Source organism: Hippopotamus amphibius, chromosome 3 (genome assembly GCF_030028045.1).
Source record: "Hippopotamus amphibius kiboko isolate mHipAmp2 chromosome 3, mHipAmp2.hap2, whole genome shotgun sequence".
NCBI lineage: Eukaryota > Metazoa > Chordata > Mammalia > Artiodactyla > Hippopotamidae > Hippopotamus > Hippopotamus amphibius.
Genome location: NC_080188.1, coordinates 180,541,148 through 180,569,146, shown reverse-complemented (window position 1 = coordinate 180,569,146; position 27,999 = coordinate 180,541,148). Strand labels below are relative to the sequence as shown.

Below are 27,999 nucleotides of genomic sequence, written 5' to 3'. Positions count from 1 at the left end.
GTAGCGCTCATGGGGGCGGGTACCTCACCTAGTAGCCGCAGGCGGCGGAAGTGGAAGAGGCAGTGGGACGCAGACCGCATAGAAGCTGAGCCGCCACCTTCCACCCGCAGCGGCCCAGGGGCCAACCTTCTGGAGCCGGACGCAGTACTCTGAGCGGCCGGAGAGGGGTCAGGAGCCTCCCTCCCTTTGGACTCCGGACGCAGGCGGCACCTCCCCCAGCAGCCCCGCGCGGCGGCCGCGCTCCGGGCCGGCTGTGGCTGGCTCGTCCCGGTGGGCCCCGCCGGAGGCCCCGCCGCGCCCGCGATCGCTGGCTCATGGGCGTCGCCGGCTCCTGGGCTCTGGCCCGCCTGGGCCTCCCCGCTTCGCCCGGGCCCCGCTGGCTCGGGGTCGCCGCGCTGGGCCTGGCCGCCGGGGCGCTGGGGGCCGTCGCCTGGCGCCGCGCGCGGCCGGGGCGGCGCCGGCGGCTGCAGCAGGTGGGCACCGTGGCGGAGCTCTGGATCTACCCGGTCAAGTCCTGCAGGGGGGTGTCGGTGAAGGCTGCGGAGTGCACGGCCCTGGGGCTGCGCAGCGGTCACCTGCGGGACAGGTAGGGCTGAGCCCGGGCGCGGGGGCAGCGCGGGGTGGGCTCCGGACGCGGGCAGGAGTTGGGGAGGCCTGCGGAGTCAGCTGTCAGGTCCTTCCCCTACAAAGAAAGTGGGAGCTGGCGGTGGGGGGCAAGGAAAAAGAGAAAAGGGGGCCATTACCTCCCAAGAGCAGACACAGGGTCCCGATCCGCTTTCTGGAGATGGCTTGCGCTCCAGAGGAAGTACGGCATCGGTCCCCCGGTGTCAGCTGGTGCGCAAGCGAACTTCCTCAATTCCGTCTAGCGGAAGCGGCGAGGTTCGCAGGATTGGTCCCCGCCGCTTTATTTTCAGTAACTGTCCCTTGAGAACTTGGGGAAACGTGGAGCCACGGATCCAAGCCCTCAAAGAGCGCACCAAGGTGGTGCGCATTATCGTATAATAACAACAGTTAAAGCTTCAGCTTCTCGCAGCTTAAAAAGTGCTATTGGATATTTTATTTTCCCTAGTTCTCTCATGCACCCTTTTATGGATGAAGAAACTGAGGTTCAGAGCCACACAGCAGGACTCAGGAATCAGGACTCTTCTTTAGCGCACTGGTGCTTTGTAAATAGGGGTTTTATTCATGCCCTACCTGGGTGGTCTCGACCTGTGTGAATTCCTGGGGTTCAGTGAAGATTGCAGAGGCCCAGAGCAAGTAGCTTTGTCCTCTTCTGGGTCTGGCTTTGGCCTCGTTGTCCGGCTGCACTTCAGACTCCCTCCCAGACCAGCCCTCAGTTTCTGTAGGTAACACATCGGACTGATGAGGGCTGGAACTTTTGCTTCTTCCCACTCCCCAGACACAGGAAAATTCTTGACACAGTGGAAAGATGAGCTATTTTTGTCATCATACCATCAGAAAGTGTGATGGAGAGACGCAAACAAAGGCTTGCAGTCCTAGGTGGTAACCGACTCAATGTGACAGATGCCAGGGAGCACAGAGGAAGGAGCACCAGAAACTGGGGTGGTCAGGAAGGACTTCACAGCTGGAACTGAAAGTGTGGTAGATACACACTTTGGAATATTATTTACCCACAAAAAGAAGTTCTGATACGTGCTACAGTGTAGATAAATCTTGAAAACATTATGTGAAATAAACCAGACACAAAAGGACAAACATTACATAGTTCCAATTATATGAAATATCTAGAAGAGGCAAATTCATAGCGATAGAAAGTGAATTAGAGGTTGCCAGGGTTTGGGGAGAGAGGGGAATGGAATGGGTAGTTGTTTTTTCATGGGTTCAGAGTTTCTGTTTGGGATGACCAAAAGGTTTTGGAAATAGATAGCGGTGATAATTGTACAACACTGTGAAAGTATTTAATGCCAGTGAATTGTGCACTTAAAAATGGTTAAAGTCATATTTTTTTCATGTCTGTTCTCTGTTGTTGGAAATTTGGGTTGTTTTTACTTTTCGGCATCGTGAGTAATGCCGCTGTGAATATTGATGCATGAGTATTTGTTTGAGTCCCTGCTTTCAGTTCTTCTGGGTGTGTACCTAAGAGTATGCCAGGTATTTTATGTGATGTATATTTTACCACAAGAAAAAAATTAAAAAGAAAAAGAAAGGCTGCCATGTGTGAGGACACAGGAGGTGAGAATGGCTGGGAGGGTAGCCAGATTATGAAGGGCCTTGCCTGCCTTGCTGAAGAGTTAGTTTTATTCTGAAAGCAGGAACTACAGGGCAGGGGGGGATACGGTTTGTACAAGGGGGTGACACGATCAGATTTGTACTTTAGAAATATCACACTACCATTATTACTAGGAAGGATTACCAGAAAAAATATTCACGTGCTAGTACCAAGGATTTGGGACAGGGCAGGGATGTCTGTATCCAGGGTAAAGGGTTGATAAGAGGGAGTTCCTTTGGAAAAGTGGTTACACTAACTTTATTTTTCTAACATAGCTGAACCACTCAACCACGATGACCTGCTGGAGGTGATGATCTAAAGTATCATCTGCCGTATTTTTTTCTTACATCAGTGGATTACACATCATTGTAATCATTCCATTCAGTGTGAATGGAAATTGCCAAAATGGCCATGTTTAGCTTCCTTGGTAGCCGAAAGATCCCCTGTACAAGCGCATCATTTTTTTTTTTTTTCTGGAAATGTTGCCGAGAAAAACCTGGCCTCTGTTCACTGATGCTGAATAGATAATTACGGAGACAGAGCTGTGGAGGAGTAGAAAGGAATAGCTTTATTACTTTGCCAGGCAAAGGGGGAACACAGTGGCTAGTGCCTCAAGAACTGTGCCCCACCCCCTCTGGCGAATAGGGAGAGGTCTTATAGTCCGTGTGCGTGGTCGGGGTAGGCGACAAGGATCAAGGTAGTAACAGCCCTGCATTCTTCTGATGGGTCAGTGGTGAGGTAAGTAGGAGTCAGCATCATCAACCTCCAGATCCAACGGGTCTGGGGTCTACTTGCTTGTGGGCAGCACACCATCATTCATCATTAACTTCTCGCACCTGGAGGGGGTTTCAACGTCTGCAAAATAGCTCAAAGATATTGTTGTGTGCATTGTAGGTGGGGAAACAGGACCTGTCCCAAGGCTGCCCTTGACTGTTTCTCCCAGGTCTTGCATCCCCTCCCTTCCCGAATTAACAACTGCCTGAATCTGCCCACTGGAACTCAGGGAAGGTCATGGAGGCTGAATGAAGGCTGTTTTCCTATAATCAAGGAAATAGGAGACACAGAAAGGCTTTGTGCCCAGGAGCCCCACAGGGCCCTGCTCGGTATCAGAAACAGTGCTTTCTATTGCCCTTATTTCTCCACTTATCTTTGTTTTGGGAAGTACCTCTAGACCTTGAGTACTGGGCCAAAAAATATTCTCCATATTAACAATGGGCCTTGTGGCAAATTGCAGAAGTCACAGCTCTGCATACTGAAACGTTAATTTTTTCGAAACTTGGGGGTGGATTTGGCAAAGTGTAAGTGGCATTGTTTGCTATTCAGCTCGACTCTAGCCTCTGAGAACGATATAGCAACGTCCTGTTGCTTCCATCCGAGGGAATGCCTCCTTGTGCCAGGCACCATGCTTCCTTGTCTTTCTCTGAGATGATTCATATCATCTCCTTAGGGCATGTTTATAAAAGCGACCAGACTTTCTGGCAATTGAGATGGACATATAATTAGTTTCTTTGATTTCTGTGCTCAAGGAGCTCAAAATGTCCTGCAGATATTTTGTCTGACGCATGAGTGATTATTAAACACTTTGAAATTAACTGACAGATTCAGTCTTGCTGGCCTGATGAGCTGATGTTTAGGACAGACAGGCAGACTCACGCACACACACGCACACACACACACTCACACACACATAAACTCACAGACACCAGGCTTACAGTGAGGAAATCAGAGATGACAGTGCATCCCTGACGCTCCCCCAGAGACTGGCTGCCTGCGTGGTGGTCCATGCATATCTTGTGCTTTGAAAATGGCAGGTTTTGGCTTGTGATCAACAAGGCGGGGAACATGGTTACTGCTCGACAGGAACCCCGCCTGGTCCTGATTTCCCCGACCTGTGACGGTGACGCCCTGACCCTCAGTGCAGCCTACACGACAGACCTGCGGCTGCCCATCAGAGCACCCACCACAAATGCAGTGCACAAGTGCAGGTAAGGAAAGGATAGATCTTAATTCTTGCGTGAGTATTTATTCATGCAGTTTTGGAGAAGTGTGAACTGCAGCGGAAATCCAGAGTAACATTATCAATAATTAACCATTGATTGCAAGTGTACCATAGGTAAGGTCAAGTCCTCAACATCGTGATGATCTAAAAGAAGGTGGAAAAAGGGAGCAGAGGGAGCAGCTTCAGAGATGTGTGTCAGTGTGGAGCAGAGAAACATAAAAGTCTTATGCAGAAAACTATGGGAACAAAGGCACATTGACACGTCAGCAAGAGAAAAATAACACCGCTAGAGGATAAAAAGTCACAAATGGAGTAGGAGTGAGTGGGGAGAGGGTCTTGGAAGAGGTGAGGTTAGATCAGTGTATTACCTTAGCATCATCTCCATGTTGCCTGGAAGGACTGGGAATCTTCCAAATCTGAGTTATGGAAGGAGCCGCCAATGGCTCTATGACCCGTGACTTTTAGTTCTAGTGATAGGAGGTTCCAAAATAGAAAAGAACAGCTGCAACCAGAAGAGTGATCTGATCTGCGGATGTCCTGGGGTCCCAGTCATAGTGAGAGGTGAAGATTCAGCCAGGAGGCTGCTCAGTACAGAGGCTCTTTCCTCAACATCAGAAGGGCAGCAAGGGAGCAATTATTCCAGGGAAACTAGCTCTGCTTTTAGGAAATCATGTCTAGGACTTCCCTGGTGGCACAGTGGTTAATCCACCTGCCAGTGCAGGGCACACGGTTTCGATCCCTGGCCCGGGAAGATCCCACAGGCCGTGGAGCAACTAAGCCTGTGTGCCACAACTACTGAGCCCGTGCATCACAGCTACTGAAGCCCACATGCTTACAGCCTGTGCTCTGCAACAAGAGAAGCCACTGCACTGAGAAGCCCGTGCACCACAATGAAGAGTAGCCCTGCTTGCCACAACCAGAGAAAGCCTGTGTGCAGCAATGAAGACCCAATGCAGCCAAAAAAATTAAAAAAAAAAAAAAAGAAATCATGCCTAGAGTTGATTTTTTATCTTGTTATGGGAAAGTTAAAATATGGTCTAATTATACTCTTGTTACCGTTTCTGCATCTTGAATGAAAATGCAACATGAAAGCTAAATTAGTCCACAGCCTGTCATAGACAATAGCATCACATCAAAAACTGTACTTACTTGAAAAATGTCTAAGGAACCCCAAAAGTTCGTAAAATGCAAAACTAATATAATTTTTATGATACCAGAATTTTAAACATATGTTTTTATTTTAATTTGGTGTTTTTTTTCTGACTATAGAAGTAATACATATTCGTTGTTGAAAAATTGGAAAATACCAAAAAAAGGGAAGAAACGAAACCCATCGGAGATAACTATAATTCATATTTTGACATATTTTCTTTGTCTCTGTGGCTAATACTTTAAAAACCAAATTGAAATAGTACCAAAGAACAGTCTTGAATATGGTTTATATACTTAAGTGAATATGCTGAGTATTTTTTTAGATTGTTAAAAAATCTTCAAAAATACCATTTTCATGTTGGCGTAATATTTCATTCCATGGGTGTCCTCGAAGGCACTTTAGCATGTCCCCACGATTAAACATTTGGATAGTTTTTAGTTTTTTCCAGGTATGAAGAAGAGTGTGATGGATAACTTGGCATAAATTTCTGTTCATACTTCTTATTTTCTTAGGGAAAAAATTTTAGCAGTGGTTTTGCCAGCAAGAAGAGTATGGCTTCTCTAGACTTTTGATATATGTTGCTAAGTTGTTTTGCAGAATGGTTATACCAGCTATATATTCACCAGTAGTTCATAAGCATATCTGTCTTATCTCATTCTGACTATTATGTTCAAAAATATTTTGCCATTTTTATGTTGAAAAAGGTAATTTCTTATGGATTTAATTTGCATTTTTGATTGTCCGAGGCAAACCTTTTAATATGCCTATTGCAATTTTTGAAAATTAATTAATTAATTAATTGGCTGTGTTGGGTCTTCGTTGCTGCATGTTGGCGTTCTCTAGTTTCGGCAAGCAGGGACTACTCTTCATTGCAGTGCACTGGCTTCTCACTGCAGTGGCTTCTCTTGTTGCAGAGCATGGGCGCTAGGCACATGGGCTTCAGTAGTTGTGGTGCATGGGCTCAGTAGTTGTGGCACACAGGCTTAGTTGCTCCGCACCATGTGGGATCTTCCTGGCCCAGGTCTCGAACCTGTGTCCCCTGCATTGGCAGTCAGATTCTTAACCATTGCACCACCGGGGAAGTCCCTGCCTATTGCAGTTTGTATCTCATATTTCTCCATATTCTGGTTCCTGTTTGTCTGCCATGGTTATGTTACCAAATGCAAGTCCGTGTGCCCAATGCCCAGTGAGGCCCAACAATACCAAAAACATCGGAGTCTGGAGCAGGGAAAGGTTTTTTGCAGGGCCATGCAAGGAGACGGGTGGCTCATACTTTAAAACCCCTGAACTCCCTGAAAGCTTTCAGCAAAGCCCTTTAATAGGAAAGGTGAGGGAGGGGCATAGTTAGTTGCTGGAAATTTCTTGGTGTCAGATCCTCTGTTTTTGAGGCCAGGTCACAATGTTCCTATAAAGCTCCACCAAAACAAAGGTTAGCAAATACCAATCAGAAACGTGAACGGGGACTTTCCTGGTGGTCCGGTGGTAAAGAATCCGCCTTCCAATGCAGGGGATGTGGGTTTAATTCCTAGTGGTGGAATTCAGCCTGAGCACCACAGCTACTGAGCTCTCGTGCCTCAGCTAAAGAGCCTGTGTGCCACAAACTGCAAAGCCCACATGCCCTGGAGCCCAAGCACCCCACAACGAAGATCCTGCATGCTGCAGTTAAAACCTGATGCAGCCAAAAGAAAAATAAATAAAAAAATAAATAAAAATACAAATTAAAAAAAAAGAGAGAAGAAAGAAACTTGAACAGGAGAGACTGAAGCTGGTCGAAGCTGTTCCCTTAATGGCAGTGTCCACACACTCCAGCTGCTGAGGCTTCCATGGACCGGGACCCATGGAGACTGCTGCCGCCATTAGGTCAAGGCCTGGCCCTGACGGTGGGTGGCCATGGGAGGGCTCTGCAGCTCTGCAGGACACGCCCTTAGCCTGTCCCCAGGGCCCTCAGCTCACCCGCCTGCCCTGCCGCCTGCCCTGCGGAGGCTGTAGGGCTTGGCGCGCCCCAGGGAGAAGGCTGCGATCCACCGTTCGTCACACTCCCTGCCCCGGGACCCCTGAGTGCGCTCCCCATCCGCAAGACCAGCGCTAACAGCTGTGTGCCCGCCCTGCCCTGGTGTCACGGGCGGCACCTGCAGCCCTGCTGCCAGCGCTGGTGCCCCAGCCACTCCACGCCCCGACCGCCGGTTCCTCGGGGAGCAGCGGCAGCAACAGGACGTGGCGCTGGGCTCAGGCGCCGCTGGCAACCGCGGGCGGCCACGCGCACCTGCCGGCCCGGCCCGGCCCACTGAGCATGCCCGCCCCTGTTCAGTTAGATGTATACCCATACTTCCTCGTGGTGACAGTTTTTTTTAAATTTAATTATTGGTTCACTTGGAATTATGTGGAAACTTTTTTCATGGTCGCATAAAGGCTTTGGTCTGTGCCTCAAAGACGACACAAGGTCACGTTTGGAAATTGCAAAATAAGAAAACTTAGATTAGGGAACAGATGTCAAGAACCCTTTGGACTCAGGTTTCCTTTGACGGCCCCAGAACTGTTAGAACTAATAAATGAATTCAGCAAGGTTGCAGGATACAGTATTAACATACAGAAATCTGTTATGTTTATCAAGTAGATAAGAAACAAGGATTTACTGTTTAGCAGAGGGAAAAATATCCAATGTCTTATAATAACTTATAATGGAATATAATCTGCAGAAATACTGACTCACTATGTTCTATACCCGAAACTAACACAATATTGTAAATCAACTATACTTCAAAGAAAAAAAGGGTGGGGGCGGGAAAGAAGGCTTGAAACTGTGTCTTCATTTGGGCTTCCACGGTGGTTCAGAGGCAGGGCCAGGTTAAAATGACGTCTGCTGACAGTGATGGAATTACAGCGACATCACAGCTTGCTGCAGCCTTTTGGATACGTGTAGGACCTGGTAGGGTGTCCAGATCTTTAAGGGCCCGTTCTTTGCCCCCACCCCCTGCAGAGTGCATGGCCTGGAGATCGAGGGCAGGGACTGTGGGGAGGAGGCGGCCCAGTGGATAACAAACTTCCTGAAGACACAGCCCTACCGCCTGGTGCACTTTGAACCCCACATGCAACCGAGAAATTCTCACCAAATAGAAGACCCATTCCGACCCACAGACCAGGTCAGAGGAGCATCCCTGGGCCTTGGCCTTCGGTGTGTCCTATAGAACATGGGTCCCCAACCCCTGGGCGGGGGACCGATACTGGTCCGCAGCCTGTTAGGAACTGGGCCGCACGGCAGGAGGTGAGTGGCGGGCTAGCGAGTGACGCTTCATCTGCTGTTCTCCATCACTCCCCATCGCTCGCATTACCTGAACCATCCACCTCCCACCCCCACCCCCACCCCTGAAAAATTGTCTTCCACAAAACTGGTCACTGGTGCCAAAAAGGTTGGGGACCGCTGCTATAGAAGACAGCCTTTCTTGGACAGGGAGAGCAGGATGGCATGTCTGCTGAACTTAGCTCTGTCACTTTGCCATTACTTTTGTCACGAGCAATGCAAAAACTAAAGCCCTTCCATTGGGAGCACCATCTGTGTTTCTTGATTTGGGGAACTCTTGCATTTTTGCCTGAGAGCAAAAATTCCTGTTTACAGAAGCCTTCTGGTACGAACGTGGCTTCAAAACTGTTCTAGGCCAGTATCTTTCCCACTCCATTCTGTAATTGCATTTGGAGTCCAGACTTTTTACACTGTGATCGCAATGGTGTGTTAGATCACAGTTGGGCAAATAAGAGTAGGTATAGAGATACACAGATTTAAAACGACCAGACTGGCCCTTAAAGGAATAAGGCTGTAAGAATTAACCTTGAGAGTAAAACATACGATGCTGTGTAGTGCCATTACCATGGCTGTGTTGAATGTTGATTTGCAGGTTGCATAAAAAATAAATATCCGTGGAATTGTTGAATATTTTTTATTACACATAATGCGTCATCAGACCTAACTACCTTATTAAAATAAACATGTGAGAATTTGGAGGATTAGAAAGGGACAGCTGTAAGATTCTGAGACCATGTTCTCTATACTGCATCACGTAATTCCTGTTATCTGCAAGGCTGTTTAAAGCTTCTGAATCACTGTGACTTTTCTATAAAAAGAACTAGAGAAAAACTTGGAGTGTGTGGGGAAGTGGGGCGGGGGAGGGGTGGACGGATCCAAGAACCAGACCCACGTGACCTCTGAGAAATGCATTTGTGTGTCTCACGCTTAACAGCTCCTATTTTCTCATCAGATCCCATACTCAGATGCCAGCCCCTTCTTGATCCTTTCTGAGGCATCGTTGGCAGATCTCAACTCCAGGCTAGAGAAGAAAGTTAAAGCAGCTAACTTCAGGCCCAATATTGTAATTTCAGGATGTGGTGTCTATGCAGAGGTAACGCTATGTCTTCCTTGCCCCTTTGGATTTAACTTTTTTTTTTAAGGTATGAAACTCTTTGATATTGAATTAGATTGTTCTGAAGGATACATTACGTATTGACCCTGTATTATGCAGTGATTCAATTTTTCAGTTTCTTGAGCATCTGATCAGTACAGACTTCTGTGTGGAGAATACAGATATAAATGAGGCAGAGATGCTGGCATGAAGGAGCAGTTCAGGGTCTGAGACTTCTAAGGAGAATTCCAAGGAGGCAGGTTAATTTTTTTTGTCTTCCCAGTCAAAAAAACCTTCATGTTCCTTTATTGGAGCAAGATTCCTGACTGGTACACAGTGATGTATTTGCTACAGAGACCTGTGTAGAAATTACATACTATCCATCGAGACAGGTTTTCGTTACACTTGAGGCAGGTTATTTTTGAGCCAAGTGTGCTTAGCATAGAACACATGATCTGTGCAGGCCACAGAGCAGAGACAGTGTGTTCAGGTCACGTGGAAGGTGGCCTTCCTGTGTAGTCGAGGGCTCCCTTGGGAAGACAGGCACATACAGCAGGGCTGCTGTGGGTGGGGGGTGGAGGGGCATTGTCCTCAAGCTGAGATGGCATAGCCCTAAAACTCTTCCGATGCCACCTTCAACCTGAGTGAGATGGCTTGGCCAAGGGCTACCCCACGGCAAGAACCCAGAATGTACCACAGGCCACAGGAACTCTGAGTATTCTAGGGGCCGGGCGTGGGGTCAGGACATCTGGATCTGAATCTTCCTGCTTCCATAAGTGGCTTTCTGACCCTGGGTAAGTCCTGGCACTCTGCGGCCTCTGCTTCTTGAATTTATATAATTTCAGCCGACGCCTCCTCCCATGGGAGCTGTGAGAATCAAGGTTGATAGCAATCTGTGGAAAAGTTCCAAGACATAGAAAATGCCCAGAGAGGTGGGCAGTGGTTTCGTTGCTATCATCAGAGTAAAGGAGCTTGGTTTAGGCCATCCATCCCCCTGACTGTGGCCCCCTTGCAGCTTCCTCCCTTCCGGGCTTTGGTCTTTGCGTCACAGGTCACGTGGTGTTCTGAGATGGTCAGATGAAGATGAGATAAGTGAAGAGGAGAGGGACCAGATCAGGAGCTCAGATTTAGGAGGTTTCTTTGAACTGACTCTTGTCCTGGAAGCCTTTCTCGCTCTCTAACTCCAATTGTTCCCTAATTGGAATCCTTTTATATTTTAAGTTGGATGTTAATGCAACACTGTGGCTGAGCTGGCCTCATTTTTTGGAATAATGTTTCACTCAACACACAGTGGGTTAGTGCCCTGGGCTATGCACTGTGAATGGACATGTAGGCAAAACCAGGATCGAAGAAACACAGTTGCTTCTCTGAAGGAGTTCACAGTCCGGGGTGAGGAGAATGTGAACACGTGGTTACAGTCTAGTGAGACAGGCCAGGAAGGTGGTAACTCAGGATGCTAGATGACCCGCCGCCTGGATGTTATTAACACAGACAAGAGAGGGGACGACCAGGCGGTGAGGTGTGGGCTCAGGCTTATAAAGAGAGGACATTTATTTCTCACAGTTCTGGAGGCTGGGAAGTCCAAGATCAAGGCACCTGCAGATTCGTGCAGGTGTCTGGTGAGGACTTGCTTTCTGGTCCATAGACGGCTGTCTTCACTCTGTGACCTCATATGGTGGAAGGGACAAGGGGGCTGTCTGGAGTCCCTTTTATAAGGACACTAATCCCATTCACAAGGGTGCCACCCTCATGAGCTCATCACCTCCCAAAGGCCCCACCTCCAGATACCATCACACGGGGGATTAGGTTTCACACATGAAAGTTGAGAGGACACACACCTTCTGCTGTAGCAATCTCTGTCTCTACTCACGCCCTGGTCTGTGTTTTTCAAAACCTTCTCCACACGGAAAACCCCCTGACTAACACCTTTACATAAGAACTCTTCCTCTGCCTTCTCCGTATTTCCACGGGGGTGTCTCGTCTCGGATTCAGGATGTCCAACATCAAGGGCTGAATTTCCACTCCCAAGTCTGTGCTGCCCAGCTTTTCCCACCTCAGTGTACGGCAGCTCTGACTCCTAGCTGCTCAGGCCCCAAAGTGGGAACCACTCTCCATTCTTCTTTTCCTTCATTTCTCACATTCAAACAATCAGCAAATCTTGGTGGCTCTGTCCTCTTGCCATCCTCCTCCACTTCCTCCCTGGGCCCAGGCACCACCCTCTCTCATGTGGTTTGTTGCAGTAGCCTCTCTTCACTGTCTACCCTTGACCACCCCCCACCACCATACATGGTCTGTTCTCATCACATGAAAGGTGAAAGTCATCCTGTAAATGTAATTCACATCATGTCCTCCTTCTACTCAAAACTCTCTCTGTGCTCACCATCTCTCTTCAAGTAAAAGATATGATCCTGTCAAGGTCCTATGTGATGCCACACCCTCCTAGCTCCAGGGCTTTATTTTCTGTCACTCCTCCCGTCTTTGTTTCTCTGCTCCTTCCTACCCCAGGACCTTTGCACTTGCTGGTGCCTCTGCCTGACTTGCCTTCCCTCAAGTATCTGCCTGGTTCACTCCCTTACTTCTTTCACTTCCCTGTTGAGGTCTTCCCTCCCCTTCAGCGAGGCCTTCCCTGACCGCCCTAAACCCTGCATGCCCTCATCCCCACCAGCACACGTCCCCACCTGACACCCTGTGTTTACTGGTGTATTTGTTGTCTGTTTCCCCCACATGTGCTTTTCGAAGACAGGACTTGACCATTGCTGTTCTTCCAGCTCCTGGAAAAGCACCTGGCACAAATGCTTTGTTAAGTGAATGAATGAGTCCAGATAGGCCAGATGAAGCAGAAGGATGAAGCACTGAGGGAGGGGGAATATGAGCAGGGCTACAGAGGCACAAGGTAACTGCTATCTTACAGCATCAGGGTTCAGGGAGCAGGGCTGAGAGCCAAGGTCCTGGGTGTCAGGTTTCGGAGGAAGGGGTCTGGGAAGGATTTTAGGCAAGAGGGTGACAGAAACTGATTTCTGTTGTGCACATGTGCCTGTAGCACGGCCTGGAGAAGATGAGGGTGGGTGATGCCAGGTGCAGTGGGCAGAGCAGACGGTCCCAGAAGCTGAGGACTTGCACGGAGGCCTCTGGGAATTAAACCCCCTCCTCATCTCAGAAGCTGCCTCTCACGACTGTGGTCCTTCTCTGCATCCCTTCACGCCCATCATCAGCTTTCCTTACCCTCACTTCTCAAACCTTCACTTCAGTCCAAGGCTGCCCTCCTCCCCTCCCCCACCTCATTCAGAGAACTTTTCCTGGTCATCATTGCCCTGCCTCTTGGACCTGTGGGTACTATGTCTGGAACTTTCTCTCCCTGGCTGCCCTGCCCTTGCTCCTTTGCTGTTTCTCCTTGTACCCCTCACTCAGGGAGGGGCTTCCGAAATTTCTGGCCTTGACCCTTCCCTCTCTCTACCGTCCCTTGGTGATGACACCCTCTCCTGCAGCTTCACCATCTGTCACCCGTATGTAGGTCCTTCCCAAGTGTCCAACCGTGGACTCCCCTGGAGTGCTGGGCTCACATTTCTGACTATCTCCTGGGAGTTTTCACATGTTCTGTGGACATAGCAAACTTGTACTTATGTGCTCCCTGCCTCATACCCCACACCTCTCCAAACTCCTTCCCTTGACTTCACAGTTTCTATCTCGAGCACCATATTCCTTCTTTCACCCTGGCTCAGAGCTCATAAGTCTCCCCTGCCTCCTTCTTCTCCCATGTCCCTGTCATCTCCAATTCCATCTGCTCCCTTTCTATTCTCAGCCACCAGCTAGACCACCTTTATTATCTCAAGTCTGGACCACTCAGTGGTCCTGGATGTGGCCACAGCCAAGCCTCCCAGAGCACCCGAGTAATCTCTTCTACTCTACACATTTGTGACAGTGTTGCTGCCTTGCTTAGAAGCCTTCAGTGGCTCCCCAGTTCTCAAAAGTCCCAAACTCTACCCTTCTGGTCCCTCCATAATCTTGCCACAGTTGCTCTCCCAGGCTTAACTTCCAATAAAAGCTCCAAGCTACAAACTAGACTGAGAACCAAATATATAGTCTCCTATCTCCTGGTCACCCCAAGTCTTGCCCCTTGCCTCACTTAGAAACTCCTAGCCTTTTTTGAAAGCCCAGATGAAAAGCCACCTCCCCTGAGAGGTCTGCTCTGATTGCCAGACCCAGAAGAGCTGCTTCTCTTCTCCAAATCCAGACTGTGCTGTGTTTGTGCCTCTCTATACCCGCTTGTCCTATTTCAATTTATTATTACCTCAAGGTAACATGTTCTGTAGGAAGATTTTCACGGGCCCTCCTCCAGTATTTCACACAGTCTTGAGCCCATCGTGTGCATTCAACATGTAAATAGTTTTCTCCTTTTTCTCCAGTTTGCCAAATAGATACTTTCCTGATGGTGGAATTTTTAACTTATTTATCTGTGACTCAATCCCCCACAGTTTTTATTGGCCATAAAAGGGGCTCTGTAAATATTTCCTTAATTAATAATAAATCAGTTTCCTAACTAGAACACTCATTTCTCTCCTGTTGTATCTTATATGTTTTTTTTTGTCACCACAGAGCCTCCTGGTGGAGAAATGTACACAGACCAGGCTGGGCTGCTCTCATCTGAGGTGCCCAGCTTTTTGGACTGTTGTGAAACATGCAGTTAAGAGACTCATTTTATGATTAAAAAAACAAAAACAAAACCCTGCAATACACATATCAAGAATAATACACAGTATCAGAGTTAAAATTCTGGGTCTGGAACTTTCTCTCTGGTTTGTGATCAACAAAAGACTGGGCAGGTTTGTTTTAACTCACGGACTCTTGTCTTCAGCCCTCAGACACCTTCCCTGGGAGGGTGAGAAGGTCAGGACCACAAGCAGATGTCCTTCCTTCTTCTTACTGCCCACAGTCTCCTCATCCTTCTTATGTGCCTCTCAAAGTCCCCTCCCTGGAAGACTCAATTCAGATCCTGCCTTTTCCGTAAAACCTCCCCTGCCCAGAGCAGCCTGAAAATCTGTTCCTCTAAACCACCAGCACCATGCTTGTCTGCACAGTTCAGCCAGCACACAGGGGGCTGTCTTATAACGCTCTTTCTCAATTTTTCTGGAATTTTTAAAACGAATATTGACCATTCACTTTTTTTTTTAAAGCTCTTTATTGGAATATAACTGCTTTACACTGTTGTGCCAGTTTTTGAGGTACACCAAAGTGAATCAGCTGTATTTATACATATATCCCCATATCCCCTCCCTCCTGCGACTCCTTCCCACCCTCCCTATCCTGGCCCTCTAAGTCATCACCCATCATTGAGTTGATCTCCCTGTGTTATGCAGCAACTTCCGACTAGCTATCAGGTTTACATTTGGTAGTGTATATATGTCAGTGCTACTCTCTTACTTCATCCCAGCTTCCCCTTAGCCCCCCACCCCATGTCCTCAAGTCCATTCTCTACATCTGCATCTTTATTCTTGCCCTGTCACTGGGTTCCTCAGTACCACTTTTTTAGATTCCATATATATGAGTTAGCATACGGTATTTTTCTCTTTCTGGCTTATTTTGCTCTGCATGACAGTCTCTAGGTCTATCCACCTCATTACAAATCATTTACTTTAAAAAAAATTATTTATTTTTGGCTGCGTTGGGTGTGCATTGCTGCCCATGGGCTTTCTCTAATTGTGGAAAGCGAGGGCTACTCTTCATTGTGGTGCGTGGGCTTCTCATTGTGATGGCTTCTCCTGTTGCCAAACGCGGTCTGTAGGCGCACAGGCTTCAGTAGTTGTGGCACGTAGGCTTAGTTGCTCCGCTGGCATGTGGGATCTTCCCAGACCAGGGCTTGAACCCGTATTCCCTGCATTGGCAGGCAGATTCTTAACCACTGAGCCACCAGGGAAGTCTCAACCATTCACTTTTCATATGTGTATGTTCTGTCTCCCCTGCTGGATCTGAGGGGCACTGTCCATTGATCTGATTTATTCTGAAAAGTAGGCACCAATGACCCAGGCCGTAGACAAATGCCCAAGGAGCTTTCTGGGCTGGAGAGCTTTGTGAAAGCTCCCGTGGAGATGCAGAGGGACTTAAAGCTACCGGCCTGCTCTGGATTTGTTCCTATCCGGCCAGGCGAGCTACAAGGTAAACAGACCCAATGAATAAGGAAATTAATCCCCCTTCGGTGAGCATGAAGGGATCTGATACAACCTAGAGTAATCCCCCTCTCCTTACCCCTTCCTCTCTTTCACCCGCTCCCTCCATCAGCCCAACCCTTGCCTTCCAGCCAAGCGAGGTTAGTCAGGGAGGCTTCCTGAAGGAGAGGAGTTTCAATTTCAGCTTTAAAAGGGAGAGGAGAGGATGTATTTCATTTCAGGGGAAAGGCAGATGGAGGGAGCAGGGAAGCATGGTGAACAGTCGGCCAGGAAGTGGTTTCATTAGCTGTCGAATCATCCGAAGTCCCTGCACTAGGGCTCCGAAGTGCTCATGTGAATTATGTGCTCTGTCCCCAGGACTCATGGAGTGAGCTTCTTATTGGTGACGTGGAACTGAAAAGGGTGATGGCTTGTTCCAGGTGAGGCGCAGGCGTTGCTGCCTGGGAGAGGGAGGGGAGGGTGAGGACGGTCTGCTTTGTCGCGTGTATGACGCCCTGTGTGTGTGTGTCCAGGTGCATTTTAACCACAGTGGACCCGGACACGGGTGTCATGAGCAGGAAGGAGCCACTGGAGACCCTGAAGAGGTAAGACTAAGTGATTTAATATCTCTGCGAGGAAGCAGGGAGAACACCAGCCAGGTGTATTCTTGAAGGGGTCCTAGTGATTGGATAGTTTGGGAAACATTCCTGGGTGCTTTTGTCCCCAGAATGCCTGCTTGCACAACTAATTTTGTTTTTCATTTAGAATTCATGATCCAAACACAGTTACAATGCAACAACAACACATGGTTTCGATGCTTTGGCAGCTTTATTATGGACTGAGTATTTGGTGACATCACAAATTCATTAGGTGTGATAAGGGCTTTCTGGTGCTGGAAGAAATGCCTATACGTTTTAAGAGAAGCATGTTAAAGTATACAGGAGTGAAGTGATGTGATATCTGGGGTGTGCTGTGTACTATTTTAGCAAAAGAACACATGGAGAAATGTGTCAAATCTTGATAAATAGAACCTGGGTGATAATTATGTAGGCATTCATTGCACTATTTTTCTTTCGGATCTAATATCTTTATTTTTTTAAGGACTATTATTGAGATATAATTGACATACAATAAACTGCATATATTTAAAGCGTACAATGTGATATTCATTGCACTATTTTTTCTACTTTTATGTTTACATTAAGTTTTCATAATAACTTTTTCTTTTTTGGTTCTGTTGCATGGCATGTGGGATCTTAGTTCCATGACCAGGGATCAGACCTGAGCCCCCTGCCGTGGAAGCGCAGAGTCTTAAACTGGACCACCGGGGAAGTCCCGTAACAATTTTTTAGTGAAAGAAGACAGGCAATAAGTTTAAATTGCATAGATCAATATTTAAGATAACATTCATTTTAAAAAGCTGATTACAATATAGTATTATAGTATTGACTTTTTTGTTTATTTGATTTTCCTTTTTAAAATATATAAATGTGCCTGAGTAGCTAAAAGGCTGGAAGGCTGTAAACCGAAACATTAATGAAGGTGCTCTTTTGGTAATGGAATTATGGAGAAAATATATATTCTAATATGTAGCCTCTAAACTATCTGTAATCAACCTGCAGTACTTCTGCTAAAACAACAATTCATGTTTCACGCACTTCTGTACTGTCATCTGCCAAATCTGTGGCTGGGATATTGCTGAAACCCTGAAATGGTCATCTTTACTGGTTCCTTCCAAGCTGAATGCAGGATCACCGGTGGGGTATCAGGTCTCATGTCTGCAGCCCCTGAGACCCTTGGCTTTGACCCTGACATGCGTCCTTGGGTATCACTTGCAGAGGGGGAGGGGGAAGTTAGGGAGGAGGGGGACCCCTGCTTTAGGTAAAAACCTGGAAGACTTGAGGAAAGAATGCAGTGGAAGTTTGGCCATCTGACATCAAAGCCCTCATGAAAGAGCAAGTTAAGGGGAGGTTATGCTCGGACTTGTGTGAACCAAACTTGTTCCCCTGGAATAGGAGTCTGTTTCATTCCATCTCTCATCAAGCTTGTGGCCCTCTTCGGACCAAAAATGTAGTCTCCTTTGATCAGCACCCAACCCTCTCTGCTGATCCTGCTGTCCGAGAAGCTACTATCTGGCCCCCTCCCTGGGCAGGCTGAAGCCTGGGGCGAGGGGCTCTGTCTCATTCAGCATGTTGCCTCCAGACAAGAAGCCAGCACCTATGGTCCAGGAAGAGCAGTGTCCTGCATCAGGGCCAGGCTGCAGCGAGGTAAACAGCCGGCATTCCAGGGGCCAGGCCACATGGCAGAGAGGGAGGTCAGGAAGGGGTCAAACGAGGTGGGCTGGAGGGAGGTTGGGAGGGGAGGTTCAGAGAGGAATTCTTGACGTGAAGGGCAAATGTCCCCACCATTGGGTGTGGATTTGCAGGAACCTTCAAAGAGGGGGCTACAGACCAGCCTAAGGCAAATCCCATCATTTTGAGGGATATTGTATATTTCTCAGCACCCAAAACAACATTAATTTTCTGTAAAAAGTTAATCTTAAGAACCTTTAAGATTTGTACATCTCACTCTGTGTAAATTTTAATCCCCCCAAAACAAGTAAAGAAATTTTAACCCTAGGAAATGATATGCCAGCTGAACTGTTTAAAGGTGAAATTTACTGAAGTCTGCAACTTACTTGGAAATGGAAAAAAAATTACGATGGATTGATGGATGAATACATGATAAGGGAAATGTGGTAAAATGTCATGTGTAGGGTCCAAAAGGTTGGTAATTGGATGGTCTCTGTAAAATTTTCTGAACTTGTTTCCTGTTTGAGGATGGTCACAATAAAATGTTGGGGAAGAGACTACTGGATGTGATTGGACACTCCAGAGAGGAGTGGTTCTGAGAACCAGCCATGATAGACTAATGATTCCTCAAAATGTGCTGGCTCACTCACCAACATAACAAATCAGAATTTGGTCTCTCATTCTCCTGTGGCCGCAGAGGAGCTACGTGGAGGAAGAAGGCAGGGGTGGGCCCAGGAAAGCATCCTGTCACGGGTGTTGGGAACCCTGGTTCTGCCAGGTGATCAGCAGGCGCCACTCTGGCTCAGGCCCTGGCTGTTCTTCCCTATGACATCAGTGGGGCTGGACAGACGTGATGGTTCTGTGTGCAAACCAGCGTGGGGATTTGGGGAAGTGACCATCACCCTTTTTCTTTTTCAAATATTTATTTATTTACTTTATTTACTTGGCTGTGCTGGGTCTTAGTTGTGGCACCTGGGCTCTTAGTTGCGGCATGCGGGATCTAGTTCCCTGGCCAGGGATCAAACCTGGGCCCCTGCATTGGGAGTGCGGAGTCTTAACCACTGGACCACCAGGGAAGTCCCCGTCATCCTGTTTTTTTTTTTTTTTTTTACATCTAGTTCTCTCTCTGCTCCCAACACCGTGCTTGGTGTCTGGCACCTTTCTCTCTGGAATCAGAAAGTGTCTGTGTTTGGGCCAGTCCTCTGAATCTTCAGTGTCCCTACCCCCCACCCCCATCGGGAGCCTGTGTTTATAGAAGGAGGATAATTGACCCCAGTGTAGAGCGAAGGCGGGCAGGCAGGGTCTCCGGGAGCAGCACAGCCCTCCTGGTCTCCTGTAGGCTCTCAGCAGCTCAACCATTCCACCCTAATTGCTCCTAATACCCCAGGAGACGGGGCAGCCGGCCTAGGTGTCTTCTCCTGTATCTTACTGAGATTTAAATTGCCAAGGATGCAGTAATTTATGTTTTCCCCAGGACAGACGGCCATAAATCGGGAAGAGAAAGGCCTGGCCGCCTGACATCAATCATGGAAGCGAAGCAAAGTGGTGTCAGGATCATCCTCTCTGCTTTCCGGGCTCCCGGGCAGGATGCTGGGCGCCGCACTGCCTTCCCTCTTCCTGGGTCCCCGGTGCCCCAGGGCTGTGCTGCTTTGGGAATGTAAGTTTTCAGCAGGGGGACCACTGGCTTGACAGTATGAAGAGGGAATTATACTTTTCTTTCTGAAGGAAGAGTGACTCCCAGACTGATCCCACAGGAGTGATGCAGCTCTGTCATTGCTGCTTTCAATAGAAAGAATACAGCTCATTTGTTCAGTCTACGTACTTGGATGATAAGGACGTTTGTCACAGCTTGTGCTAGGCTGTGCTGTGCTAAGCTAAAGACAGAAGGATTTGGTGGTAGTGATGCTGTGGGAGACAGCCGCCCCCCGCCCGATCTGGCTCTATCCACCCCCCCACCCCGACCCACGTCAGTGACCTTCGTGATGCTTCAATGTCTTTAAAAACTGGACTGATAAGAACTCTCCTGGTTCACGCTCCCCCTTGTTCAGAATAAAGTAATCAATGCCATTTTAAAAAATACATGATAAGGAGACGCCGCAGCCAATTCACAGTGGAAGGCTAAAGGTTAAGCCCAACTTGAGTCAGTCACCGCGACGGAGCGCCAGAACGCCAGGTGCGCATGCCCCGTGAGGCGCGCATGCTCCGTGAGGGGCACGCGTGCCGAGGGCCCACGCCGGTGCTGACGTCATAGGCGTGCGTCGCAGCGGGCACGCTCCAGAGACACAGTTGACGTCGGCGTCTGAGTCTAGAAAGTTCTTTCCGTTCCTGAGTGATTGGGGAGCATCACTGCGTCCCGACGGCGGAGGTGCCCCCCGGCAGCCGGAATGACCCCGGGGGTGCGCGGCCCGGGCTCCCTCCTGAGTGGGCCCCCGCCTTCCTTCCCTCCCGCGCCCTCGTGTCCCCATCCCGCACACTCAGCGGAGGCGTGGGAAGAAGACAGACCCTCTTCTCAGTGCTGAACGTGGAGTGTCCGCTGCTTTTTCCTCCCAGTTGGTCCCAGCTACACCCCCTAAGACAAAGTGACACTACGGGGCGCTCTTTGCCTATTGGCTTCACTCCGCGGTGGGACGCCTCTGTGATGGCTCCTGGTGGTCCCCTCCTGGCCTTGACGCCTTGTTCTTTATAATCTTCTTGCCTTCTGTATGGCCTGGGTCTACTGACCAGTGAATAAAAGGAGACAGTGGTCGCTTGGGCAGCACGTATGCTTAAATTGGAAGGATACAAAGATTAGCATGGCCGCTGAGCAAGGATGACACGCAAATTGGTGAAGCGTTCCATATTTTTAGGAAATCTAAAAAAGAGTGGCTATATGTATACATATGACTGATTCACTTTGCTGTACAGCAAGGAACAACATTGTAAAGCAAACTGTGCTGCAGTCAAAATTAATTTTAAAAAGAATGTAATAAGACAGAAGTGTGGGGGTATTGCTTCCTAGATTTTGTTTAAAAAGACTAGATTGCAGGGAATTCCCTGGCGGTCCAGTGGTTAGGATCGTGAGCTTCCACTGCCAAAGGCCCAGGTTGGTTACCTGGTGGGGAAAGTAAGATCCCACAAGCCCCGTGGCCCCCCCAAAACTAGATTGCATACATTGCTCTCTTGCTCCCTCTGAAGGAAGCCAGTTCTCATCCTGACAGCTGCCTCATAGAGAATCCCACGGCAGGGAACCGAGGTCAGCCTCTGGCCAGTAACTTTGAGGAAGTGAGGTGCTCAGTTCAGTAGCCTTGAGGAGCTGAATACTGCCAACAAACAGGAGTGAGCTTGAAAGCAGATCCTCCCCAGTCAAGCCTTCAGGCGACACTTCAGCCTGGGCCAACACCTCAGTGGCGACTCTGCTAGAGACTCTGAGGCAGAGGACCACAGTTAAATGTTGCCTGATTCCTGACTCCCTGAAAATGAGATAACAAATGTTTGTTGTTTTAAGCCACTACATTTTGGGATAATTTGTTATGCAGCAATAGGAAACTAATACACTCTCTCACCATAGCCAAGACATGGAAGCAACCTAAGTGTCCATTCACAGATAGATGATGTGGAATATATGTACAATGGAATGCTACTCACCCATTAAAAAGAATGCAATTTTACTGCTGTTAACTACGTGGAATGGGGGGGGGGGAGGTGGTGGTGGTGGTATTAAGCTACGTGAAGTAAGATAGAGAAAGAAAATACACTGATGTCTTCACTTGTATGTGGAATCTAAAAAATGAAACAAAGGAGTGACTGTAATAAAACAGAAACACTCTCACATGTAGAGAACAAACTAGTGGTTACCCGTGGTGAGGAGGAAGGAGGAGGGACAAGATGGGGGAGAGGATTAAGAGATACAAACTACTATGTATAAAATAAATAAGCTACAAGATTATATTGTACAGTACAGGGAATATAGCCAATGTTTTATAATAACTTTAAATGGAATATCATGTAAAAATTTAGAATCACTGTGTTGTACATCTGAAACTAATATATCGTAAATCAACTCTGCCTCAATTTAAAAAGAACTTTGTAAAAACAAAACATGATAAAATACACAATAATGAGTAGGCTGTGGTTATTGATAGTCTCAGCTTATGAACTTGACACTTTCTGAAAGAAGGAAAATCCTGAAGACACTTCTTTCCATTCTCTGAGGCTACATTAAATGCAGTGCAGTCCAACCTGCTCAGCTTTTGGCTCTTCCTCTCCATGGTGTCTTCACGGTGCTGTTTTATTGCTGACCTGGCCATTCGCATAGCAGGTTGGGAGGCCCCAGAAGTGGCCTGTGCCCCTCGGTGGGGACCCAGCAGTGATCAGAGACCCTGCCTGCAAGTCGTGGTCTGGGCATTGACCAGTAAATGAGTAAACCAAGCAGCCCTCACCGGTGCACAACACTTTATAGGTAACGGTTCCCACTGACATTGCACCCCTAAGCATGGAGAATTGGTTAAGGTAAACAAAAGATCTTGTGTTCTCCCATTAGAGTCAGTAGTTGTTTGTTTCATATTTATTGAAAGAGAAAATGCACTAAGAAAGGCGATTTTAAATGGGTTTGTAATTTATTAATCCCATCATCATCAACAACAACAAAAAGTATATATCTGGAGAAAAAGAATCACAGGAGATCCGGGTATGAGATAATGCCGTGTTTTCAGTCTCTTGAACAAAGCTTGGTGTGCTCGTGAATTCACAGACCGCTGACGATACCGCCTCAGCCCCACAAGGGGCCGCTGTTGACCTCGGTCTCCCCGCAGACCTGCAGGGATGGTGTCAGCAGGGCCGCAGGTGGGACGCAGCTGGGGGCCGCTGGCAGGACAGGCCGGCCGCTTCGCCCCAGCAACTGCCACCTACGCTTGTACAAGCCAGCACCCTGGTGCCACCCCGAGCAGGTCAAGGGGCTGGGCTGGGAGGGGCGGCGGCTCCTGTGGGCCCTGTACTCCTAAGTTACCTGGTGGAGGAGTAGGTGTGTACGTGAGCGGTTGATGGGAAGGGGCAGGGGAGTGCGTGGCCGAACGTTTGTGTAGAAGAATAAATGTTAGCCCCCTCAGCTCTTCTCAGGGCTGTGCCTGTACCCAGGAGCTGTAAAGAGGACCAGGGAGCACATCCTTGGTGGGAAAATGAGCCAAACCTCAGTTCTGGCCCCAGGCTGACCACTTAGATCTGTGATCTTGGCCCAATTGGTTATTCCTCTGAGACCCAGCCGGCCCCCTCCCCCCACCCCCACCAAAGTGGGGAGGATACACATTCCCGCATAGGCTTGTTGTAAGGATTAAGAGAGAATCTGTGTGATGTTCTTAATAAACTGTCCGTGTATAATCCACAGAGCTCCGGCTTTCAGTTCCTTCCCTGAGATAATCAGAGCCTCAGGGTACAGAGCTTGCAACAAGGAGAAATCCCAAGTCATAAAAGTAGCCAGTCTGCCCGGGTCCTGAAGAGGTCATCCTCCAAGAGACAGAGGTCCCCAGATGTCCTTGGTATGGCATGCTGACGGAGGGGAGGCAGGCTAGGAGGGTGCCTGGATTCCCAGGTTCAGGGTCATTGCAGAGACCTGACTAGAGTAAGGGGATATTCTTGGTGAGGCAGGACAGACTGGGTCAGCAGCTCATGGTTCTCATCCATTTGTTGATTTTTTCATTTGTATAACCAACCCTCTTTGGAGTGGATACAATGTACCAGTTGCTGTACCAGGCTGTAGGCCTACGGCAGTGACCAAAACAGACATGGTATGTGCAGCTGGAGAGGAGCTGAGGGTCTCCAGAGAGAAGCTCTAGATTTGAGCCTCCCCATTTTCTCATTAGCCACTTCTGATTTGAAGAAGTAGGACTGAGTTGTTGCAATAGTTTTTTTCTCAAAGCACAGTAGAATGAAAAAAATGCTTTCCATCAAAATGTTTTAACGATAAAAGTGATGTAAAATTGGAGTTAGATTAAATGAGAAACAGAAGGAAAATGTTCTCCCGGTGAGTGGCGGTGCAGAGGTGGAGAATCTTGCCATGTATTTCACACTCATCTCATGTATGCTCTTCCTGGGGATTCTTGCGTTTTCCGCCCGACAAAGATGTGAATACTCCTTCTAATAGAGGATTTTCCTTACCAACACATTCATGATTGTCGGTCACCAGTGACATACAGGGCCCAGCACTGGGTGTGAGTAGTACAAGGGAGTCAGTCACATTTCCTGCTCTCCACTGACCCTCTGTCTTGTATTATAGACACGTGCCCTGACATGGCAGGACATGGCATGTGAGTGTCGAGGGGCAGGCAAGGAAAATTGAAGGTGGGGAAACCCCTCTGGCTGGGGGATCCTGGGTTTCCTTCTTGGGAGCTGTGGCATTTGAGTCGGGCCTTGAAGAAAAGGTAGAATTCTAGTGCTTGGGGATTGCAGGGAGGGGGTCCCACAGAGGAACTTCCAAGCCAGGAAAATGCAAAGCAAGGTGGAAGGACATTGAGGAATCCAGTGGAGTGCTGCAGAGGTGCACAGAAGGGGTAGAGGGTGACAGGTTTGAAACAGCTGGCTAGGGCCGGGTTGAGAGCCTTGCACACCAGACTGCAGAGTTGGAATGTTAATCCTCAGGCACTGGAGATGCATTGAAAGTTTCTGAGCCTAGGAGTGATAAGACCAGAGCAAAATTAGGAAAATAATGTAGGGTAGTGTTAAGAGTGAGTTGAAAGTGGAAGACTGGAAAATGAGAAAGATTGGTTGGTTAAGAAGTTATGGGGACTTCCCAGATTCGATCCCTGGTCGGGGAACTAAGATCCTGCATGCTGTGTGGTGCAGCCAAAAAAAAAAAGTTATTACAGTCGTCTGAGGATGCTTGAAGCGAGACTGTGACAGTGGGAGAAAAAGTGAGCAAGTTCAAGAGATGTGGTACAGGAAGAACCTCAGGACCTAGCAGCTGTGGACAAGCTATGGAAAGTGAGGGAAAAGGTGTAAAGGATGACTCCAGGGCTCTGATCCTGACTGACTGGTAGGACTGTGGTTCTGATGATAGATGTGGAGTCAGGAGGAGAGATGCCAAGGGAGAAGGGATGTGATAAAACACGTGTAAGCGTATTGAGTCCCTAATCTCTTAGTGCTGAGAAAGGGAACATTCCAAGGAGAAAACAGGTGAGAATTGGCCATTGGTTACACTTTGGTCATTTGTGCACTGGGCAGGCAGTTTACTGCACAACCCCAGGAGGTGCTGTTCTGTTAGTCTGGATGGGAAAAGTGCTCACTGGAGCTGGGCAGCACGGTGGCCCTGTGTGGGTGGATCCCTCAGCCAAGAAGAGATCACGTGCTGTTTGAGCTCTTGCTTCTGGTTGGCTGTGATTCATGTTCTTTCTCCTGTTGCAGTTATCGCCTGTGTGACCCTTCTGAACAAAAGTTATATGGAAAATCACCTCTCTTTGGACAGTATTTTGTTCTGGAAAACCCAGGGACCATCCAAGTGGGAGACCCTGTGTACCTGCTCTGCCAGGAATAGGAATCGTATGTCCTGGAATAGCAGATGCCTTTTAAAAATGTCCTCAAAAATGCCAACACTTGAAGCACAGTATTTTGGAACTGACACCTCAGCATTTTCTTGTGATCTGTGATCTCCCAGTTTTTCGTCTTTTGGACTCTCCCTTGTGTCTCAGTGCTTCCAGCATCCCAGTGCACAAAGCGAAGACAGAGGGTTTTGATAACTTAATAGAACTTCAGTAAGTCACTTAAATGACAAGGCAAGATTCTAAAAATCGCTTATTTAACTATGATTGTGGACTAATTATTTCTCCTTCTTCTCCATTCACCTACCCAGAGGGCTAAGCTTCATCATCTCATTGCTACTCCTTAGGGAAAGAGGAGAGACGAGAAAGAGGAAGAATGGGGGAGTGAGAAGAATGTTCTGGAATCTTTTATTACACCGTGCCTGGGGCATGCAATGGAAATTAAATAGCTTTCCAAATAAGGCTGGACTGTCACTTCACTTTCCTCCTCAAGCCCTCGACAAGCTTTTAAAAGGGCATAAAGAGCCCGACCTTCAGGAAACACTTAGGAGGTTCATTTTCCATAGATCATCTTGGATCTGGCACTGTTGCCTCTCAGACAGTGTCCCTGAGGATTTAATGGATCCTTCATAGCACGCAGTGCGTCTGGGCTGTAGGACAGCAGAGATGTCAGGGGAGAAAATCAATTCATGAGTGCAGCGTTGCTCTCAGACTCTGGTGTGGAGTATGTGGAAAGCAAGACAAACAAAAACTTCCTTGCCATGAAACAGAATATCAAATATATCCCATTGGTGAGCCAACACTTTCCCAGTATATGAGAGTGAACAGTAGCACTAAGTAGGGGAAGCACCCTTGTCTGATGTGGTCTGAGATGCTGTTTGATGTTGCCCAGGGAAATGATGGTATCTATCTTAAGAGCAAAAAGAAATGGTCTGGAAAGGACATGACACCACCTAGTGGCGTTGAATGACAGCTCAGCCCATGCTGTTGAAAAGGTGGAAACTTGTGGACGGATTTTAGTTTTCTATCCTAGAAATTTTTTTTGAAAGAAAGTAGGGTACCCTCCACGTACTCTCTGCTTCTCTGCTGTGGGCTTTTGATCCGAAAAGTGTGGCTGTGCTCTCACAGGGTCCTTCTGGATCTTGCTGGTCCCATCAACTCATGACTGGTTGCTACTCCTCAAAATCAGGGTGAAAAAGTTCTGAAGTCCATGGATGAGAAGAAACGTGATGGCGTGATTTGAAATAAATCACTTTATTTTAGGTTTTGGATAAAACCTTTCAAAGGTGAAAAAGAAAACATATGCCAATTCACTTAAGAACCAATATCTAGTTTTTCTCCTGAACAAATTATATAACTTTAAGATCTGATGAAGTATATCTTTCATTGCCATTTTGCCCTTTGTATTAGGAAGCTAAGTCATGAAAGATGTGTTTTAAAACTGTAAATAAACGGAAGCAACTTCGACTAGTTTTAGATCTTACTTCTTAGCAGGAAGTCAGACTTTGAGACTGGCCTATGTGAATGGGCAAAACCAGGCAGTCTGTCACCTGACACACACACACACAGCATCCTCCGGTGAACACCCGTATTTGAAGGGCTGTCAAGTAAACATGCTTTTTACCAAAAGCTGTGTATGGTTTCACTTTGGTTTTGTAAAAGAGGCTAGTAATCCTTGGAACCTAGCCTAGCTTTGAGGTAAAGTTACAAGGTAACAGGTGCACATGTATATGCTTTCTGGTTGGTGAATTATTGCAATTTGTTTTCCACACACTTGGTGTGAAGTGGAATTGGAATAATTAATCAGTTAACCTTGGCCCATCACCTTCCCCAATAAATCCTCTTTCTGCTGAAACTGCAGATACATTAAGGCAAAAAGAAGAGTTCAGCAAGTGGCATTACTACTGGGACCTCAGGAACCCATGGCAGAATGCACACGGAATTTAGGAAACCATGCGAATGTCGGTTTTCTGAGAGCAGCCAGTAGTTACGCACTGATGAGAAACTCAAGGTTGGTTTGGTGGCTCTCACTAGATATTTATAACCAGTGGCAAGCTGATTGCCTTCCATCTGAACTTCTAACCCCTTGTCAGTAGTAACAGCCACTTCCCCAGGGACTCGGTCTGTATCAAAGGCCACACTCACGCAGACCCTGTCCTTCTGTGCATTGCAGGACAGACCTCCAATGGAAGGGGTACCCTAACACCCTCCTCATTTGTCCGGAGTCTCCTACTCCTCGGCGTGTGAGGGTTCCAGTTTGAAGACAGAAGTTCCAATGACCTCTAGAATC

The 27,999-nt window shown here is 47.8% G+C and overlaps 1 protein-coding gene and 2 non-coding genes across 8 annotated transcripts; 2 read left to right on the top strand and 1 right to left on the bottom strand.

Annotated features, from left to right (window-relative positions):
• Nucleotides 1-284: 284 nt before the first annotated feature.
• MTARC1 (mitochondrial amidoxime reducing component 1) lies at nt 285-27,174 on the top strand. Of its 6 annotated transcripts, XR_009052688.1 has the most exons (9): nt 285-586; nt 4,042-4,215; nt 8,360-8,522; nt 9,633-9,773; nt 16,292-16,353; nt 16,447-16,518; nt 19,679-19,861; nt 25,576-25,922; nt 26,021-27,174. XR_009052688.1 is itself a non-coding variant. In XM_057727765.1 (8 exons), the coding sequence occupies exons 1-8, from the start codon at nt 315-317 to the stop codon at nt 25,703-25,705; spliced, it is 1,197 nt and encodes a 398-aa protein (XP_057583748.1). In that variant the 5' UTR covers nt 285-314; the 3' UTR covers nt 25,706-27,174. The 6 variants fall into 6 exon arrangements, 4 of the variants coding, with proteins under 4 accessions (XP_057583748.1, XP_057583749.1, XP_057583751.1 ...); XR_009052689.1 differs by lacking the exons at nt 25,576-25,922; nt 26,021-27,174 and adding an exon at nt 16,679-18,180 and having other exon boundaries at nt 18,533-19,810; XM_057727765.1 differs by having other exon boundaries at nt 25,576-27,174.
• On the bottom strand, nt 19,209-19,280 carry TRNAG-CCC (transfer RNA glycine (anticodon CCC)). Its single transcript has one exon. It is a non-coding gene; the product is annotated as a tRNA-Gly (tRNA).
• LOC130850574 (U6 spliceosomal RNA) lies at nt 20,945-21,048 on the top strand. Its single transcript, XR_009052943.1, has one exon. It is a non-coding gene; the product is annotated as a U6 spliceosomal RNA (small nuclear RNA).
• Nucleotides 27,175-27,999: the final 825 nt, after the last annotated feature.

Bases quoted from the DNA above. Each gene is read 5' to 3' on its own strand.
- MTARC1 (XM_057727765.1), top strand. From the start codon at position 315: ATGGGCGTCGCCGGCTCCTGGGCTCTGGCCCGCCTGGGCCTCCCCGCT. The intron at 587-4,041 runs GTAGGGCTGAGC...TGAAAATGGCAG, and splicing joins AGCGGTCACCTGCGGGACAG to GTTTTGGCTTGTGATCAACA. The intron at 16,354-16,446 runs GTGAGGCGCAGG...GTGTGTGTCCAG, and splicing joins AGGGTGATGGCTTGTTCCAG to GTGCATTTTAACCACAGTGG.